The 20708-nt window shown below is 35.5% G+C and overlaps 1 protein-coding gene and 2 long non-coding RNA genes across 3 annotated transcripts; 2 read left to right on the forward strand and 1 right to left on the reverse strand.

Annotated features, from left to right (window-relative positions):
• Positions 1–5408: 5408 nt before the first annotated feature.
• On the forward strand, positions 5409–7673 carry LOC139141661 (uncharacterized). The gene is made up of 3 exons (XR_011554216.1): positions 5409–5546; positions 6960–7038; positions 7349–7673. It is a non-coding gene; the product is annotated as an uncharacterized lncRNA (long non-coding RNA).
• A 490-nt stretch (positions 7674–8163) lies between these two features.
• Positions 8164–10239, forward strand: LOC139145788 (uncharacterized). The gene is made up of 2 exons (XM_070717137.1): positions 8164–8653; positions 9938–10239. Exons 1-2 carry the CDS (start codon positions 8179–8181, stop codon positions 10237–10239), a joined length of 777 nt encoding a protein of 258 aa, XP_070573238.1. The 5' UTR covers positions 8164–8178.
• A 1772-nt stretch (positions 10240–12011) lies between these two features.
• LOC139141646 (uncharacterized) lies at positions 12012–17125 on the reverse strand. The gene is made up of 3 exons (XR_011554214.1): positions 16102–17125; positions 13436–13536; positions 12012–12873 (listed from the first exon to the last, which is right to left on the reverse strand). It is a non-coding gene; the product is annotated as an uncharacterized lncRNA (long non-coding RNA).
• Positions 17126–20708: the final 3583 nt, after the last annotated feature.

The raw sequence follows: 20708 nt of genomic DNA on the forward strand, positions 1-20708 counted from the left end.
TTACGCTGCTATTGATTCTGCACATGATATCTGGTTATGCACTACGCTGAGAAGTGTATCGGATGTGTAGGGAGGCAACATACATATGCCACAATTGGTGATAACAACGACAGACAGGGTTACGTTATTTACTTTTCATCTGCAAACTTTAAGAGATATTTACTTATCACTTGAGAATCCACTTTTGATCACAAAAATGAACCTACAAATTTGAAGCATTCTGAATTTCAACAAGAACTGTGTTGCAAGTACCACAGTACCAAAGGGTACAAGAATGTGTTCATTAAGCATAAAACTTCATCAAAGCTAAAATACTGTGAACTGCAAGTAATCTATTATAGTAGTATTATAGTAGTATTACGTACGGGTACCTGGGGTAGAATTTTTAGAATAACATGTTTGTGCTGACAGTATAACCATTGTATAACGATTTATGAAAAGGCTAAAAATTAACTTCATTGAATTCAATTGGGATTCTTTGCTTTCTTTTTATGAATTTTCAGTCAGCGATTTTCACCAATCTGATGGAACTGGGACGACTAAAGCAGAATATTCTGAGAAAGTTGGTGCAGAAAGGTATAGTCAATTGGAGGTGGATGAAAAGAAAGAAACACTTCCTCAGCAAAAGCCACAAAATACAGGCAGTGATAGGAAAACAAGTCCTGAAGTCAAAGGACCAACAACCTCACATGCTGAAGACCAGGAAGGTGTGGTACACTTCAAATAACTGAACTCTACCTTTTCTTAGGGAAATGTTAATTGATAGTATCATGTCATTTACTATTTCATTATACGCTCAACAATTTACTGGTACACCAATGAAAATCATGATGTAGTCCACTAACAACATGAACAGCAGATGAAGTTTAGTACAGCATAAATAGCAGACACATGTCAGTACAACATGAATAGCAGATGAGGTCAGTAAAACATAGCTAGTACAGTCAGTGCTCACTGCTTGTCTGTATAAGCTTCATTTGTACCTGGCAAGCAATGTAAAAAGTAATGCGTAACTGTATGTTTCACAGTGATGTACTATTCTAATAATGAAGTAAAACTTGGTAAATTGTCGAGAGAAAATGACAGAGAAATGTCTTTCTCCTCATGCTCATAAAGCCAATTTTGCCAGAGAATGGAGCATGTAACCTGGCTGTAGTAACTTCTACCGGTATTTTTAAGCATTAATTGGTTGTCAATTTGTTTCTAGGATTTGAAGTGCACGTTTCAAGCAGAAATTTTACTGAACACAAAAGCGAAGGACCATATGGAGCACTGTTTGTAACATCATGGAAGAAACAATCATACGGCCAAGAGAAGTGGAAGCTGATCATGGATTTCTGTGAAAATACACTGAAGATGCGGTCATCTGAATTGTCTGAAGTTTATTCCACTGTTCTTGATGTTGAACTGAGTGAACAACAAAAGAAAGCTGCGGCGAGATATGGAGTTACTTTGATTCCAGCTGCCAAACAAACATGGTATGACTCTTATGAAGATCAACCTGCTATCAAGTGGCTTCTCTGTCATCAGGTTTACTATCCATGTTTTCGAAATTTACAAAAAATCATACACCACGTGATCCCAGTATCTACGAATACCAAGGAAGCAGCAGCTACAATTCATAGCAAGCTTTTCAAAGATGCCAAGCTCCATCAACCACCTGATCAACCAGCGGCAGTATTATTCATTAATGATGCATGGAGTGACGATGAGTTAGGGCTAACAGGATTCCACAGAACAATAATCCAAGATTTCTGTAAAAGGAAGGCCAAGGCAGGAGAAACTCTGAAAGCCTACTCTACTGTACTTGATGTCGAAGTCAGTGGTAAGCAGAAGAAAGATGCCGACAGCTGTGGTGTTACTCTTATTCCGGCACAAAGAAAGGAGGGAATTGGCCCAAAAGATGACCCCACAAGATTAGAGTGGCTGTTGAGTCATGAAATCCACTATCCTGACCTTGGTGATTTAGAAAATATCCAGTATGTTGTTGGTTATGCTCCAAAGACAGGGCAAGCAGCAGCTGACATACGAAAAAAACATTTCAGAGGTGCAAAGTTAGTTTTAATCAATCATGCCCGTCCAGAACCTAACTGTCTGCAGGCTGAGGAGTATGAATTGTCAGAATTTGAAGAAAAAATGCTGCAAATGGCAAGTGAGGCAGACCTTCTGTTTTCCATTGGACCTTCCATCTATGATTTTTTCAAGAATGCATACAGGGCAGAATTTCAGGGTAGAGAACTATCAGACATTCCACATGAGGAAATTCTTCCAAGACCAAACAAGTGTTTCTGGGAGAAAAATCCAAAAGAGGGGGTCCAGGTAACACAACACCACATACTTACATGTGGTCAGATGGACACTCAAGAAGCCATAGAAAGGTACAAGCCTATTGCAGCTTCAGTTGGTTTAGCAGCTAAGCGTTGCAGCAAACGACCTGAGTGGAAGATAGTAGGTGTTTCTAAACAAACCGAAGAGAATGACCAGAACGCTTTAGCAAAGGCATCAAAGAATCAACACATACGTCCCAAACTCCAGCCAGGGCAGTCAAGAAAATCCCTACTCACATCTCTACAGCAGTCTCATCTCTGCCTTCCTTCACCATTCTATTGGGACTACAGCCTTTATGGATTTGAAGCAATGACTTTTGGTTTGCCTACTGCAGTCCTGGAGGATTCTCACCTAGGTCACTTTGTTGAAAAACATTTGCAAAATCACGTTAATTACTGTGTTGTCAGAATAGGCGCAGGAAAGCTGTCAGGAAAAATATTACAACACCTAAAAGAGACATCTGAGGCGTTCAAAAAAGCAAAGGATCTAAAAACCGCCATGATAAACTGTAAAGCTATCACTGAAAGTTTTGCCAAATTTGCATCTCTATTAACGAGACCTGTAAACAAAGAATATCAAGATGGCTGCAAAGATCAGGCAGAAATAGGTAAAAACTGAGTTTTGACTGTTTCAAATTCCTAAAATTCATGAATATTGATCACAATATTTGTAAGCAGTAAACACTAGCAACTACCTACGACATTTTCAATAACTTGACAGAATCAACATAAAATTCAGGCATTGTCAGTCTTTTTGTCATCATTTGAAGTTAAATTATTTTACATCAAATTTCCAAAGAATTTTTGCAATCAATCAACTGGCATTTTAAAGCATCACACAAAACAAATGAGTAGACATTGAAACCAATAAATTTAAGTAGGCAATTTATATATCATATGAAAGTTGAGTTTGCATCAATTTGAAGCTCAATATGATAATGTACACCAAATTATTTGATTTTCCCCTATACTGCAACAGCTCATGCAAAACCACAAAAAAACCAAGGACAGTCAAGCATACAATCAATGAAGCAATTGCCAGGATCCACAAGCGGAAAAACACCAACACAATTTGAGACTGTAAATGTAGGTACTGGAAGTCAAAGTACCAGAGATACATGCAGTGAATTGATGGAAGCAGCGAGTGGCCAAGAAGCAACTTCAAAATCTGATCTTGGGAAAGAAAATGAAAAACCAAGTAATTGTAATGACGAACAACAAGGTAATTACATCTACCACACTTGGCCAGTACTAGCAAGATCATCGGTCCTCAACTTTTCACAAAAGCAGCTCACTGAACAATTTACAATTATTTTGTTAATGATGTTTACATGCAGTACAAGGACAACGTATGTATGACATACATCTTCTTTGCATGAATATGATATAATGTGCCCTGTGGCAGTCATATTATGAATGATTCAATATATTCCGTGGTTCTCTCTATTTCAATGAAAGTAAATTGGTAGTTACAGAAATACCGGGCTCACTTGATCAATTACAGTTATTTTATGACGCTCTGTAGAAACATGGTACAATGTCAGTTTAATGAATGTGTGATAATATCGATTATATGATTTGCTAATTCCAATGTTCTGGTCTACCTTGGTATTTATGCTTTACATGATTATGAGAGGAATAGCTAACCATTTTACATTGGCTTTTAATGTACAGTCAAATTATTGTTGATGTATTATAAATACCGGTATGTTGCAGCTAGATATGTTTGCTGGATTATTCTATAACTCTCCGTCTTTCAAACTTCACTTATATCACATCTGCCCTAATATCTTTCAGTTTGGAAATCAAACATGTGTGGGTCAGAAAATTGAAATTTCTCAGCTGTACTCTTTACAGATTGAGATCGCAGCCCTTTCAGTGATAGACATGATACAGTGACCAAGTGTTAAAATGGCACAAGGGAACTGTTGATTTATTTGCTGACAATTCAGGAAACAAACAACAGAAAAACTAATTAGCCATAATTATCATTAGTTGCTCATAATTGAGACGTAAACTGAAAATTAACGGATAATTTCCTTAAAATCTTAATTAACTGTAACCAATATTTTTATGTCAGATTGCCAAATAAAAGTAGTCTTGGATAAAGAGGTGCTGCAAAAACAGAGAGAAGATGAAAACCAAGACTTTGCCCAAGCCCATTCTGTACAACTTAGACAGCAACAGGAAATGCAGAGGAATGAGATGAAGGCTGCAATGGAGGAATGTGAACAAGGATTTACAAGAAGAGTGCAAGCTGTGGTAGCAGATGAAGGCAGTTCCAATGAAGTAAAGGAAATCTGCGAAGAGAAAGTTGGTCTGAAGCCAAAAACTTTGGTAACACAGTCTTTGGGAATCGTGCTGAAGATTTTAACTCTCTATTATCTCTACCGACTGAAGCAGACTTGTAGATCTAGAAGTCTGGCTAAAGCACTGGAACCACTACTGATTACAGATGAAATGAGAGAAATTGCTGCCGAAGTTGGAATCAAACTGCAGTTGAAAGCTATGTATGACATGGCAACGTTTGAAAAAATCGAGTGTTTCTTCATTAACCGTAAGAACCCTCTGTATTAGTTATATGCTCATTATAAACAACACACAGGTTGTTTGCGTTGCTTCAGTGTGCCTGTTCCTACAGTTAAGTTTAATTTTAAAATGTGGGAACATACCTGGTATTAACATTTGATTATCAATCATAAGTGAGAGTTCCTAGAGAAAATTACAAGTAGCTACATACCTTATAGACACTTTCAGATCTGAAAGGGTCTATAAGATATGTAGTATGTCTTGAGCTGCTGAACATGGCAATGATGATTTATCCAACATTGCGCATGCAATGTACAAGTCATATAACAGAAACAAATAATTGACCGACTTCATAAACAAAAATGGTCAGTTCACAGAATAACGGCTACGATCACAAACACAGTATATTGAGACTGATTGTCTAGAAGTATCTACTTACCGTATACCTTACAATTTGAATAACTTTGTACATACAGTAATTGGAAAGGAATATTCAGCATGTGCATTAACTCTGCATTCCACAAAGACCAATCAAAAACAACGGCTTAATATTGATAGGCTGAAATGAATATTTTTTCCAACAGGTGATGTGGAGGAATTCACCCTATTGAATTTCATGATCATGATGATGTTGATGATGATGATGATAATGATGATGCTATGCAACACACTGATGATCATCTTTCTTTGGTGAGTTACATAATTATGTGAATTTATCGTGGAGAAACTCAATAATTAAACAAATTGTGATGAAATCTGCTTGAAGCCAACCATTAATTCAATGAGAATGAACATGTTAAGGTAGAATGTGCCTTGGGGAGAGATATTTGGACTGTAAAACTTTTCCAATTCTTTTCTGATCTACCACTAGTGCATGTTCAATTAAAGTTTTAGGTGTAAGGTGTAAGAAAATTTTCAACAATCTTAGTTTTCCGAATTTGAAAATTTTAGTTTTTTTTTCATAGAATTAACACTGGGATGGAGGCTACTTTGAATTCAAAATGTCTGTAAATCTTGAGTAATTGTTTTTTTTCAGCACCAAACTAGTGGGCCCCCTATTTTCATTCTTGATTTTGAAAGAGAATTGTCAAAAGATTGCATGAGGAAAGTTTGAGCACAAGTTTTCTCAGTCTTTCACTTCCGGGGCGCATATCACTTCCTTAAAAGAGCGATAAATGGTTAATTTTACAGTACTACCACACTCTTGGTTTATGAGAATTTAGATTACGTATTAGATAAGATATTATAGACTTTTTAACATTTACTGGTCGGTATGGTGTTTGTGAACGCACTGTTACTGTGTATTTAAGCTTTCTACACAGGTATTAGCCCCTCAAATATGTACATTTCTGCAAATAACTGAGCTCATATCTCTAAATGCCCGACTATACCAAAGCCTACGGTAGATATTGATAGATGCCGTGATCTGTAATTTGTAATCATTGCTCACCTCGGGATCACATGATAACAAATAAGTCTAAATTTCAGGTTAGATCTTTACACAACTGAAGTATAATAGTGGTTAAGAACAAAGTGAGCCTGTGCCAAGGATTTTACAGTGGTATATTTTCAAGTAATTGTAGTCTCCATTAATATGCTACTCTTAATAATCATACAGAAGGAAATATAAATCTGCCAGAAAACTGGACTTGCAAGAATATTGAGTGGTGATAGAGTTAGTAGAATGCACACATTCTTAATGATTATCTGTTGGTAAAAGTTTGACAATGCATGATTTAGAGATGTAACATTTTGGCAGTGTTCATGCATCATGCAGTTGTCCAAATATAACTTGTACTATCTTGTTCTCCACTGAGTAACTGACAACCTTCACTCCATAATTATTGTAATTTACCAATTACTTTACCTGTATATATCGATTATTTGGATTCAGTTCTTGTGTGTTAATATTGTTTGTATTACCCTGCCCTACCTAGCACAGCATCATGCATGTAACAATTACCCTCAGGAAAGGCTGTTAAAATGCTCTATAGTGTACTGGTATACAGTTATGAAAACACTGGCAGGTACGGTACTCTTGTATTGTTGTGGAGTTTTCTACTGGTCAATAATCTTACCTGATGAGTGTGATTTCATTTTAAGGATGTGGAACCTCAAATTGAGCAGCAAGCAGCAGTTGGTTGTCAAGCTGTTGAACCATGCAAGACAAACCTGGAACAAAGTGAGTATGCATTCATGTGAACTTTAATTTTGAAGAAGCAGTAGTTCCAACCTTTGTCCAGTTGTGGTGACTAACATCAATTTGAAAAATGCAACTTTAAAATTGCAGTAAAAACAGTGAAATCCAATCCCAGGGAATTAGCCTGAGAATCATTAGAATTTATCACAGTACCGGTATATATACCGGTATACCTCGCTTTTGACAGAATGTTTTACTTATGACATTATGGTTCTATCAAGGGAAATTTTCAAGAGATTATGCATGCGGAGACTGGAAACTAACTTTGTGCACTCTTACATTAACTGTGTAGGTAATGAGCAGTCAAAGTTGTTGCTGTTTTCACTTGATCCTGTGCATGAAATCATATTATCAATTGAGACTAGTGTACAGACAATGTTCAAAGCTGAGAAGTGTATCAGACTGAAAGGAAGGCAGTGTGATATGCTGCAAGTTCTGACAACAAATACAGACACAGTTCAACATATCCTATCCTGTAGACAGGATGTCTTAGCACTACTGAGTGTTACAAGGTATCTCTTGACTGATGCAACAACTCAGAACATGGATACTCAAGGTAAATCACCTTTAAGTGTCGTGGATGTCAGAACGTTAATAACCTAGAACTTTGTACTGATAATGTCTGTCTTGATGAAATGTTTAATCCAGCACAAGTACCGTATGGGTTACATACAATATCTTCTTATGTTCCAACTGTCTACCAACCACACTTGTCAGTGTTTAGAAATCTGAGAATGACAATTTAGAAAACTCTTTGACATTTCTGCTATCCCTTGTTTACATGAAAATTGTAATGTCTGGTACACCAATAAATCAAAGTCTCAGGTGGTCTGCAAAAAGCTAGTTATATGCTGTACGTTTTTCATGAACAACATCAAAAAACGTGGTCTACTCTGACTGATGATGTGACAATTATGACAACCTATAGAACAATGTTTGCCATACAGATAATTGGTTTGTTTCTTGTCCAGATATTACAAAAATAATTAAGGTTTTGTATAATAGGTATATAAATCACTAAAACTTTCACAGTGCTATTCACAGTATTAAAAATACCCATTGTGAATGTGATTATAATATATCACTATATCTAACCCTACCTTTCTTTTCCATTTTCTACTCATGATAGAGTTTGAGGAACAACTCATCAAGGAGGGAACTCAGGTTATTCCTGTCAAAATTGTAGATGAAAGAGTTAGTTCACTTGTTAGAAGTTTACTTCTGTTCCAAACTAGTGACATTCAAGTCACTCAGTATTTGATCGGATATCTGTTAGCATTAGGCCAAACAGTGACAAAGTCCAAGATACATTTAGAAAAGATCATTCTTGAATGTCAACTAAATGAGGCTACAAAGGAAAAGGCAGCTTTGGAAGAGCAGATAGGGGATCTTTATAAAAGATCAGATAGCAAAGAGATAGAGTTCATCAGAAAGACTTCTGAAATGAAATATGTACTGTTAAAGAAAGAAAAGATCATAGGGGAACTACAAGGAAGACTAGCAAAATTAGAAGGTCCACATTTGACACCATCAGATATTCATCAGACCGAAGAAGGATTTGAACACCAGTATACCGCATCAAAAGGAGAAACAGAAGGTAACATTATTAAGACGAAATTAAGTGAACAGTTACATAACATCATATGCAATGAAGGAAACCTGAATTACATTAAATACCTTTCAGAATCATGATCAAATTTCTGGCCATTCAAAACACAATGAATTCTCTGCAAAAATTAAAAATCTGAGTTCATAACCCCTTTTAACTTAAGTGTAAATATTTTGAAAGCCTACATATTGGCAAGTGTTGTGATTTGTATTTTATAATAATTGTTTTCATAAGGATCATGTCTCAGTATAATTTGAGTAATCTCTCAAAGTCATTTCTCTCTGTCCAGTATACAAAGACAGCAAATGTTTCCAGTTGTAATCTGTAGGATTAAGAGCTGTTGAATCAATCTTGCAAAGAATGTCTGCAAATTATATTTGAGGCTCTTTGTTGTTCTCTATGGCCACAACAGTTTTCAAGCTGGTGGTTGATCCCTATTCTAACAACTTTAACAGTACGTAACAAAAATTTACACACATAAAAGAAATTTGACACTCGTAATACTGGCAATCATTGTGCTGATTTTAAATGGAGATTACAACATCGAAGGAGAAAAAAGACTTTTGAGACACTCTTCAAATGTTATGCCACATGATCTTTGTAAATAATAATTACAAATACAAATGAAAACATTCACCAAAAAGAGGCTTTCAGCAAATATACTTTAGGGGTGGTGAGACAGGAGTTTTTGCAGAGAATTCATTGTATGAAGCAGTCTATCTCATTTCTGGAAAACAGAGAATTTATGGCTTCCTGCAGGTTTTTGAATTCTCCTATGTCTCCATCACATGTACATTGGGCTGACTATTTCACACAGCTAACCAGTGGAGAACAATGGTGTATCAAATGGAAATTAAGGTTCACTTTTCATCGGCAACAGTGATAATTTACATTACACTGGTCTGTCATATCACTGAATAATATTTATTTTTTATTAGGAATGCAGGACAAGTAAACATGCTATCTGATGAAAGAATCTGCTTCAATACTGGCTACAGACTACAGTTTTCAAATGATTTTGCTAATCCCTAATACAAAGTCACCTTGTCCCAAAACTGCTCCCTCAAATTCAGTATTTGTACATAAATTGAATGATTTACATACCAAAGCTTCAAAGTGCATTGTGAATCAGTGCCAGGGTTAGAATATGTTAGGTTCATGTGTGTGTTGAGAGCACGATGAAGAATGTCAAGTGACTTTCCATAAACTAAAAACAGTACCATAGAAATTGGAATATCAAAATTTACTTTATTGTTTTTTATTAATTTTCAGCAAGTGGCCTTCACCAACCTGATGAAACCGAGAGAAGTAAAACAGAATATTCTAGGATGATGGAGACAGAACATGAGCAGCATGGTCATCCAACACATCCACATACCGATATGCCAACATTCAGGAAACGTCAGTTGGAGGCAGATCAAAAGAAAGAATCACTACCTGAGAAAAAGCCTCGAAGTACAGACAGTGAAATCAAAACAAGTCATGGAGCAGAAGCATCGATAACCTCAGTTACTAAAGATAGTAAAGGTAAATGGCACACTTTTAAATTGCTAAATTCTGCCTTTTCCCATTGAAATTTTTGAAATGATATTGTCATGTTTTTTTTTGTCATTGTAATGTTGAGAATGTCAATAAGAATCATGAAGAAATCCACAAAACATGAACACCAGGTGAAGTGAGTACTAACAATATTTATAGCAGATAAAATCATAGCAGATAGTAATAGCAAATCAAGTGTGTACAACAGGAACACATAAAAATTCACAAACCCAATGCTATTGATTCAAGCTGTGTATGCACTGCAGCCTAAAAAGTGTTTCTCTGACAAATAGATTGGCTAGCTTGTTTATCAACAAGAAGACTGCTACTCCCCTTAGATCTACAATTTCAAAATCAACTGATTTTCTTGCGATCCATTTTTGGCAGGAGTGTCAAGCTTAGGGTCCATCTTATTATCAGATTTATTGAACAGAAAATTCATTTAGTTCATAAAAAATTTGATAGCGAAAAAAGGATTAATGTACTGAGGCTAAAAATGAACTTTATGTGTCAGATTGAGTGCATGGACAAAATCCATTTCAAAATATAAGTGGTTCCAAGAATACATCTGGTAGTCCACTTTTACCCCAGCCTTTAATGGTAAATATAAAATTATATGATGACAAATTCTGTAAATCTTACAAACAAAAGAATATCGTGCTGTACAATATTGAATCTCTCACGTAGGTCAATTTTCATTCAGTCAGCAAAGCAACACAGTGACAGTGCATGAAAGCATTTTCAAGCAGCAATGTGACTCTGTGTCAAAGAACTCAATGCTCTTTTTATATAGGTCAATCAAACAGATGAAAACAAACACTACTTTTCTTTTTATACCAGTCAATCAAACAGACTAAAGCAAATAAACACTAGACAAAAGTAAATTTTATGTACAAAATATCAAAACAACAGCAATTTAGAGAAATATTTCATAGACTAATGTGATTTGTCAGGTTTTCTCCTTGTTTCTGTTGTTGAGATAAGTGGATGTATTAAAAACCTTCATGAGTTTTACTAAAACACAAGATAAAAATATTTTTCGTAGACCATAACAATAATAATCCGAAAAACAAACTCAAGAGTGTAATGCCCATACAATACTAAGGAATGCTGTGAATACCAAGCAATTTGAGAAAACAACAAACTTGAAGCCGGTCACATTACCATGGGTTCTGGCATTGCAACTAGAGTAGGGCGTGACATTATATAGTGTACCGGTACATGCAGTTCAGATTCAGTTGATCTTTTTGTTCGTGAAAAGTAGCCTAACTTTGTTGGAGGTAAATTTCTGGGCCTATGCTATCTTTAAAATCATGTATAACTTTGCATACAAAGCATTTGCCTCCCCACATGACATGTTCCTTGCTCTGATGATGGATGACTAGAAATGATTGACAGCTTTCCCACAGCATATTGATTCTATTTCTTTAGTAGTTCATAAGTTGCAAAAAATAATGAATTATCAGTTTGTGCATGTGATATTATTAGTTTAATATTCTGCAGTATTTTTCCTTGTTTGGCTTGGGATATACTTGTGACGTAATAACTGATTCATCACTTATCATCAACTAGAGTTGACAAATTCATTACATCACTTGTATTTTACTTTCTTGAATGAAGAAAAATATTAGGGAATAATATCTATAAATATCCCTGACATGCAGATAGAGTGGATGCATGTGAGTCACAAGTACCATACATAAGTGATGTACACTACAAACCATAGAGATGCCAAAACTGTGATGACTATATTCAGTCTTGGTGATTTTTAAAATTGTCAATGCTATACCATAATGTAGATCCATGTCAAAAATATTGTCAGTTGTGAAAGAGGGGTTTTGCCAAAACACTTGGCGTTGCACATTTCATGGAAATACGGATGTCATTTGTGAAATAACAATTAATCATGCCATATTATGTCATAATCTCGAACAGTTTTGTGGCCACTCTGTCAACACTCATTTCAAAATGACGTACCATTTTTAGTCTGCGCCAGACAACAAAAAGTTAGGTACCATTTTAACCCTTTGAGCGCCAAATTTTTTAGTCAATTTTTGTCACCTTCACAAAATATACCCCAGTCAATTTTTTTCAGATTTTGCTAGAATTTTGGTAAAATATTGTAGCCAATGAAATATAGTATCCATTTGTTCCAAAATTACAAATTACAGAAAAATTTATGAAAATTTGAAAAATGTTGCACAGTAATTTTGGTGGGAAAAATTACAGCGCTCAAAGGGTTAAAGCTATGACATCGCTCTTACTTCTAGCAAAATGCGATATGCGTACCGACACAAATAACCTTGAAAAGAGTATTTCTAATAGAGATGACAAACATCTACAAAATAATTCTCGGTACTTGAGAGAAATCCATAAACTAGAGGTAGAAATGAATCATAAATATCTTGACTTCTTTTTCCATTACCGGACTCGTTGGTGGCCATGATCTTGTGCAGAACATGTGGATCATCTTGACAGTTAAAATTTTATCGACCTTCATAAGACAGAGGCTTAATAAGCAGCCGAAACTGACCTTCACTCTTGGCAGGTGATTTTGACCCTGGCGTGACCTCTACTTTATTAATGACGTAATCTAGTCGATGATTGGCTTACAGTCTGAATACGTAATGAATCGCCAATTTTGGAAATAAACCAGACTGATATTAAAACTGTGAAGAGACGATACATGAAATTAGTGGATTGCTTGCAATACACATGAGCATCACAAGATATACACATCAACTTTTAACACATTGACACCAGAGATTAGCTAAAACAGACAACTTACAGTACATGAGTGGAAGTTTGTGAGTCTTATGTACTTCACCTGATGTACACTAAAAAACACTTTGACACAGTACTATCACAACTGTGATAACTTTACAGTATATGTTGTATCTGAAAAACACTGAGTATACAACATGACAACAACTATAATTTATCATATATCATGCAAATATGTCACTGTACTTTGCAACAATAGATTATATATGCATCAGTATTCAAAATAATGACTTAGACAAAACCCTGAGATGCAATTGGTTGAACAAATGATGAAAAAGTCCCAGAGATCTGAAGCTTTAGACTAAATACCAATGCAATGTCAGACATCAATCTTGATCACATATTCAAACGGTGGAAGATACACCTTTAAAAGCAAGATATCTCTGACAGATAGCAGTTGCAAAAGAATTACAGTACAGTTAAAAATAAACTTTAAATGTTACTTACATAAATGATTCCACTGCTCTCCTTCATGTCCAGCTTTCAATGTGCACAGTTTCTGACTCCATCATATTGCACTTTGGATTCCATCATGTTGCTTGAATCTACTAAATAGAGTTATGTAAAACAGAAAAAACAATGAATGTTATGAAAAAGTTGATATTTGCATTTTGAAAAATTAATTTATGTATGAAATTAATCATTTCAAATGTTACTTGTTGTACTGCTGCTAAAATTCAAAAAAGCAAAAAAAAAACTTTGATTCAAAGTGGCGTAGTTTACATGGTAAAGAAATCTGAATTTATCTTAAAGTTTTATTTCATCATGGCAAGATTACTTAATTGTTCATTTTTGAATCTTTGGAAAACATTTTATGATTTCTGGTCATAAGCATATAGATATATTTGTAGATGAAATACAGTATTAATGGTATCTGTTGTCTGCATATGTTATTACTAGACAATTTCAAATACTGTATAAATACTAACATTTTTCAACAGTGTACAACAGTGGAGATATGGTAACATGAACTACAATGATCAATAAAATGTCAGCATTGTACAGAAATGATGATGACTGGCTGTGAAATGAGTACATTATACACAAAAACAATAAATGTCACTAAAATTTTGGGATGACAAAATTGAAATGATGTGAGGTTTCTAGGTTTATGGCATAAGTTCAAAACTATACTGCTTTTTTTTGTTACTGATGTAACTGTAAAGTGATCTATTGACTAAGGAAACCATTTTGAAGTTCTTGTGCAACACAGTTTGAATGGAATTTGACTGAGACTCAACAAATACAGAAGATATTTACAACTTGAAAAAGAATTTGTGAATGACAAGCCATAAAAGTGTTGCTATGCCAATGCAGCTTTCCCTTCTTAAAAATATCAGACCATAACGCTACTCTATACCAAAAAAATTTATACAAATATAATAAAATACAGAAATAATAAAACTAACTAAACAGGGAAATGAGCTGAAGTGTTAACAACTGTCCAACTTCTTACACAAAACATTCATTCTGTATTGCCATGGTAACATGGGATGATACCACAATGATCATAAATACTCTGAAAAGCTTGATCACAACATTGACTTTTTGATGCAATTTAAATTTTATTACTTTCTGTTCTCAGTTTCAAAGCAAAGCTGCTGTTGAAATTTATTTTCCTGCCTTCATCTGTGACCTTTGACCTTTCAAGGCCACGGTCAAAGAATTATTAAGTAAAATTATCCAAGGAAGGTAATAATTTGGCAATATGATATTGTTTTAATCACAAAAATGACTTTATTGTAAACTCTTCAAAATATGAAATGAGAATTTTACAGAAAACATAAAAAATGGTAATAATATTTTTTCAAATAACAATACAAAAGATTTATTCAACTTTATTGTCATCTGAGTAGCAAAGAAATCATTTTTGTACCTAAAGGGCATTTTATTTGTACCTGTCATCAGTAAAGTCACTGATTTGCTTAAGAAAAAATTGGTTTGCTATTATCCAAAGCCCATTTTGAAAGAATTTCGATGTTCATGTACCTGTACAAATCAAGAGAATATAGGCAGATGATTTTTGAACCACAGTCTAAAAATGCGTTGCTATGGTAACATGGCTTTCTGTGAACTAATAAAGTCAGAGTATGTTAGGGATACCTGACCTAGTACAATTAATACCACATCAAACAGGTGCAAACAAAACATGCATACAAGAGTAAAAGGTTTTTCTAACACTAGAAAAAACAAATTCAGTAATAAACTTGCACTGATTGTGTTGCCATGGTGAAAAGGAATTAAAAAAATAAAAAAAAATAGTAGATACATCAATGAGCTTGGCTGTGTAAATTAATTTTCAATATTTATCAATATTTAATCTCATTTCACAACATACAGGTTACTGTACTGCCTATTTATCTTGCTTTGACCTTTGACCTTTTTGGGAAAATACATACGTACACAAATGACATATTTTGTACTTCACTCTACAAAAAGAGTTGCTATGGCAACATGGTGGTCACTAAATCAATTACATCTGACAAAGTTCCCTATGACACTATATGTCATAAAAATAATGAAAAAGCCACGATGTGTCAACATAGGCTAATAACATTTTAAAATGACCATATTTGACAAAATATTGTCATTGTGTTGCCATGGTAAACAGATAAACTTTGAGAAATGATGACAATAAACACACTAAAAAGTTTGGCTGAATGACTGACTTTGTCTTTAAGTTAAATTTGTGTCAATATTTCTTCTCACTTCCAAGGAATATGAGTTACTCTACTGCAAGGTACTGCCTATGATCTATCATTTCTGTTGTGTATTATATATCTATTGACCTGTGACCTTTGACCTTGCAGGGCAGTGGTCAAGAAGCATCATAAATGGTCATCAAGGACAGAAGTTCAAAGATGTGAGAGGTCTGGCATTCCACAATGATAAACTTTTGGTGTGTGACAGAGACAACAATATTGTACACATACTGAACAAAGATTACACATGTGAAAAGGAGTTGGGCAGTTTCAGTGGTCAGTTTGCCAAGCCATTCAAGCCAGGGTCCATAGCTGTCTCTCAGGACAACCTCTACTTCATCCTTGATGACAGTAATGTGCAAATAGTTGTTTGTGATCAAAATAATAAAGTTATCAGAATAATTACCCTACCTACAAACTCAAATCCCTGGTGCATAGCTCTTGTGAAGGGGTTTGTTATTGTCACAGAGGTCAACGGTCACCGTGTCCTGAAGTACAGCCAGACTGGACAATACATTGCAGAGTGTCTTGGTGGTCATCAAGATGATAGCCAGACACCATTCAAGTACCCCTGCTTTGTCGCTGTCAACAGTAAGGATGTCATCATGGTGTCTGACTGTGACAATCACTGCATCAAGTGTTTTGATGCTCAGTTCAATTTCCTGTACCAATACGGTCACCGCGGTGAAGGCGATAGTCAGCTGTCCCACCCATACAGCATTGCCGTTGATGGCGCTGATCATGTTTATGTTTGTGATGGCAATGCTAGGATTTCGATTTGGAGTGAAGATGGAACTTGTATTGGTCATCTTTTCCATCGTCAAGGGATCTACCCCTGGTACATGGCAGTGACCGCCGACGGTGATAGAATTGCTGTTAGAGGATTTCCCAGCGATGAAATCTATGTATTTTCTAAGTAGACAGAAACACCAAGATGATGTGTAATGTCTAAATTTCATCAAAATATTGAAATTTGTTCAAAAGTTTTGACGCGCTAATTTTAATCGTTACTCAAGCGTGACGAAACGATCGGCCTGCACTGTTTACATCACCCTCCAAACTAATAATCGGTTATTTCTCGCATTTAGAACCGATATTTTGGGGCAAAATATTCAAAGTTGTTGTCGCTACTTCTCTAGAGTTTGAACATGATGAAATTTAATAATTTCAGACACATTTTCAGTGAAAAAATCGAGGAACTTTGACAAGAAGTGTATGACAATCGACGGTGATTTGTCAACATCACAACACATGAGTCATGTCAACAAATCAATATGGGGGTTATTTTCTGCATTTCCAAACAGAATTTTGAACTGAAATATTTAACATAGCTGTCACTTCATGTCTTCGATACAAATATACCAAAAGTGGGTTGTTTTGGAGAATTTGTACTGAAATATTTGAGTCATTTTGTCAAGAGGTGTGTTCTGCAATGCTAGCTGCAAAATTGTAGCGCTACGGTGAGGCGGTCGGTGATTTTTGGTTTTTGCAACTTCGCTCACCAGTAGCGCTACAAGGCCGATGGCCCTGGGGAGTATCATATAAGCGCGTCGTACTCGACCAGGCGTTTTGATGTGGAATCCCATATATTTACTGCATTTGGTCATACTGATTTATCACTACTGAAGATTAAACACTATACTACACTAAACTTGTCGTGTATGGGGTTTGGTATTTGTTCAAACACGACGATCGCGTTCCGAAACATTTCTGGGAGCCGTCATTACCAACTTCCGGTAATGGCGGCTCCCACAAACACCGACGCCCCACGCTCAATGATTTCAGAACGCGATCGTCGTGTTTGAACAAATTCCAAACCCCATAAATGACAAAGTTAGTGCAGTATACTGTTTAGTCTTCAGTAGTGATAAATCGGTACGACCAAATGCAGTAAATATGTTGCATTCCACATCAAAACGCCTGGTCGAGTACGACGCGCTTATATGATACTCCCCAGGGCCATCGGCCTTGTAGCGCTACTGGTGAGCGAAGTCGCAAAAACCAAAAATCACCGACCGCCTCACCGTAGCGCTACAATTTTGCAGCTAGTGCAATGCAAGCTTACTGATTACAGAACCGACCCCATCACATCTCAACTCGTAGAGAATGGCGAATCAACAGTTGTGTGTGCAAAATAATGTTTTAAAAAGTTACCTGCATATCCTCTGTTATCTCTGTCATGTACGGTTTGAAGTTTTCCAATCGATGAACCAAAATCACCTCTGTATATTATATTACAAAATCCACGATTGGTGCGGACATGATGTTGGCTCGAAGCCATTCCGATTTGCTTTGAACTCAGTTAGTGTAGAGGGCGCTATGAACAGCTGACCGACAAACTGACGTCACAGTGCCGCAAATCAGGGTGGGCGGCTCAGGGGATCACGAGTTGAGTCGGCAATAATGTTAATTTTCAGTTTTCATATTAACTTGTTTGCTGCTTTGTTCCTGAACTTATTCTAGGATGCCATATTTCTATTACTCAATGAATATTTTCTGAATAAGACTATTCAGAGATACAGTGGGGTTGTTTTTACTGCTCACGATCACAGTCACCTGTGATCGGTCTATTCTGCTCGGCGTTGATGCCCCCATAGACGTGTGTACATATGCCTCAGAAGTAGTTCAGGCATATGTAGGCCTACATAAGTCTATGGGGGTATCGACGCCAAGCGGAATAGACCGACCACAGGTGACTGTGTCACGATCTTGAACCATTGGTCAACAGGCATGGATACAGTGCACAACCCTTCACAGAGGTCAAAACGAATTAAAAAGTATTCTTTTGCGGTGTAAAACAATGACTATAAAAAGAATCTCAAGAAAAGAATAAAAAGAAACAATAAAATAATTGAAAAGGAATTTGACTTGGTGGAACTAAAGCCTTTCAGAGCGGAATTAGACCATAGGGGACTGTGTTTCAGATGGACTATTTCCTTGACTTGGCCACGAATGTACTGTAGGAAGAATTCTGGTCTAATAAAATCGTGAAATAAAAAATTACAGTAGCACACCCCCGGTAAATATTGCATATTTCTACTCATCGTGTTTTATGAGAACATAGAGTTTGCAAATTCATAGCACGCCACTTTTGAAAAGTTGGGGGAAAAGAAGTTGAGAGCCGGCGCGCGGCAGGTTTAGTTGGGTGGTAGATTAGGTTACGGGAAATGCAAACACTTTTTCCCCCGGTCTGAACTTCTTTACAATTTTTTTCACAAAGTCATGGAAAACATTTTCATTATTTTGATTTATTGACACAGAGTTGTCAAGTTTTACGTGAGGACCGCCGATAAAAGATTGAGAAATTCGCATCGTATTCAAGCTGTTGACTTCTGTTTCTTCATTGCTGAAGGGTAGAGTCAATGACTGATAGAACTAACAATAGGTAATTTTGTAGTAAAATGGTCCTTTAATAATCTTCCAACCTAGCTAAGATTTATTGTGGTTTCTACCTTCTTTTCTGGCAACATGGCAGTGCGCGACATTGTCGAGGAGCGGAATTTAGGAGCCCGAGAGCTCAAGTTTGTTCATGCACTTGGTCACGCATTTGGTAGACTTTGGGAAATGAGTAGCGCCCTCACCGATCAATATTCTCAACTACTTTCGTTTATGCTCAAATTACATTTATGAAAATACGGTGTGATTTGAAATGATATATAAAACAAAATAACAAGAAGTTTACTGTTTTTTGTAAACGTTTTACTTCGAGTATGAATTCTTTAAGTTTAGCATGTAATCTCAGTTTTAAAATGAATGTCCACTTTGAGACTTTCTTTATTTTATCCTCAGTTATTCTTTACATTTTGTAAACCTTCATTGAATACCGATAACATGCCGATCCACAGCTGTGTTGATTCTCATTCCCATCTTTCTTGAAGGTTTTTTAAACATATATTAATTCATTATTGGCATATTTGTACTATTTTGCATTTTATTTGTTGTTTACTTTTATTGTTCCATTGTGAATTTTGTATTTTATTGGCTGAAGGCCTGAAGTGAAAAACAACCAATACTTTATATGTATTATCAGTATGTAATTCTTTAATTCATAGAAAAAGTTATTCTTGATTCCGGCCATGGACCATCCAAATCATATATTTTACAAAATTTACAGCAAAGGGAATTAAAACTGTATATTCATAAAGAAATCAATACTGTTTGATTTTGGTACACCCTGGTACACCGCCTTATGGCAATGCGATGTTTTTTTTCCAATAAAGTGAATAGATTTAACAAATCTAATGTCTTGTTTTTGAATGAATGAGCGCCTGTAAGGTTACGTTCACAAATAACGTTTGGGGAGAGGACTGGAGGAATCGCAACTGACATCTTTTTTTTTTCAGATCCCAATCAGAACCCTCAATATTGTTCGAGTCTCTCCCCCCCCCCCCAATTATCGTATAGCTTATTAGGGATGCATGCAAAGAAAAAAATAAACATGTATTGGGCAGCTCTACTTGCAGGTGTTCGACACTACCTATTATCAGCAGTTTGTAGAGCCATATTTCAAATTGTCATAGTGAAAATCTGAGCACAGTAGCCTACCAAACAATATTTTTTCAAAGGTACAGGACTTATACAACTTAAGATGTTGCTAAAAATTGACAAAACTGGAAAGTTGAAATATTCCATAAAATAAAAGTTTTAATCTCTAAAATGTTTTGGTGTATTAATGGCAAATTTGGTAGAAAATAAATAATTCCATTCAGTCACACATTTTTTTGCACAGAGTCTTACTGTTTAAAGTTTTACATTGACAAATGACTTTCAGTCTGGACTCTAATTCAATTATCATCCAATACATATATATATATATACCGGTATATATATATATATATATATATATATATATATATATATATATATATATATATATATATATATTATATATATATATATAGTCTTTGTTGACAAACTGAATATTGTGTGTTTCAGCATACTGTAGGAAGACAGTAAGAAACTGTATTTGATATTTGCATAAAAATATTGAAAAAAAATTATCAACAGTTCCAGCTTCT

The sequence above is a fragment of the Ptychodera flava genome, chromosome 1, assembly GCF_041260155.1.
Source record: "Ptychodera flava strain L36383 chromosome 1, AS_Pfla_20210202, whole genome shotgun sequence".
In the NCBI taxonomy this organism is placed as follows: domain Eukaryota; kingdom Metazoa; phylum Hemichordata; class Enteropneusta; family Ptychoderidae; genus Ptychodera; species Ptychodera flava.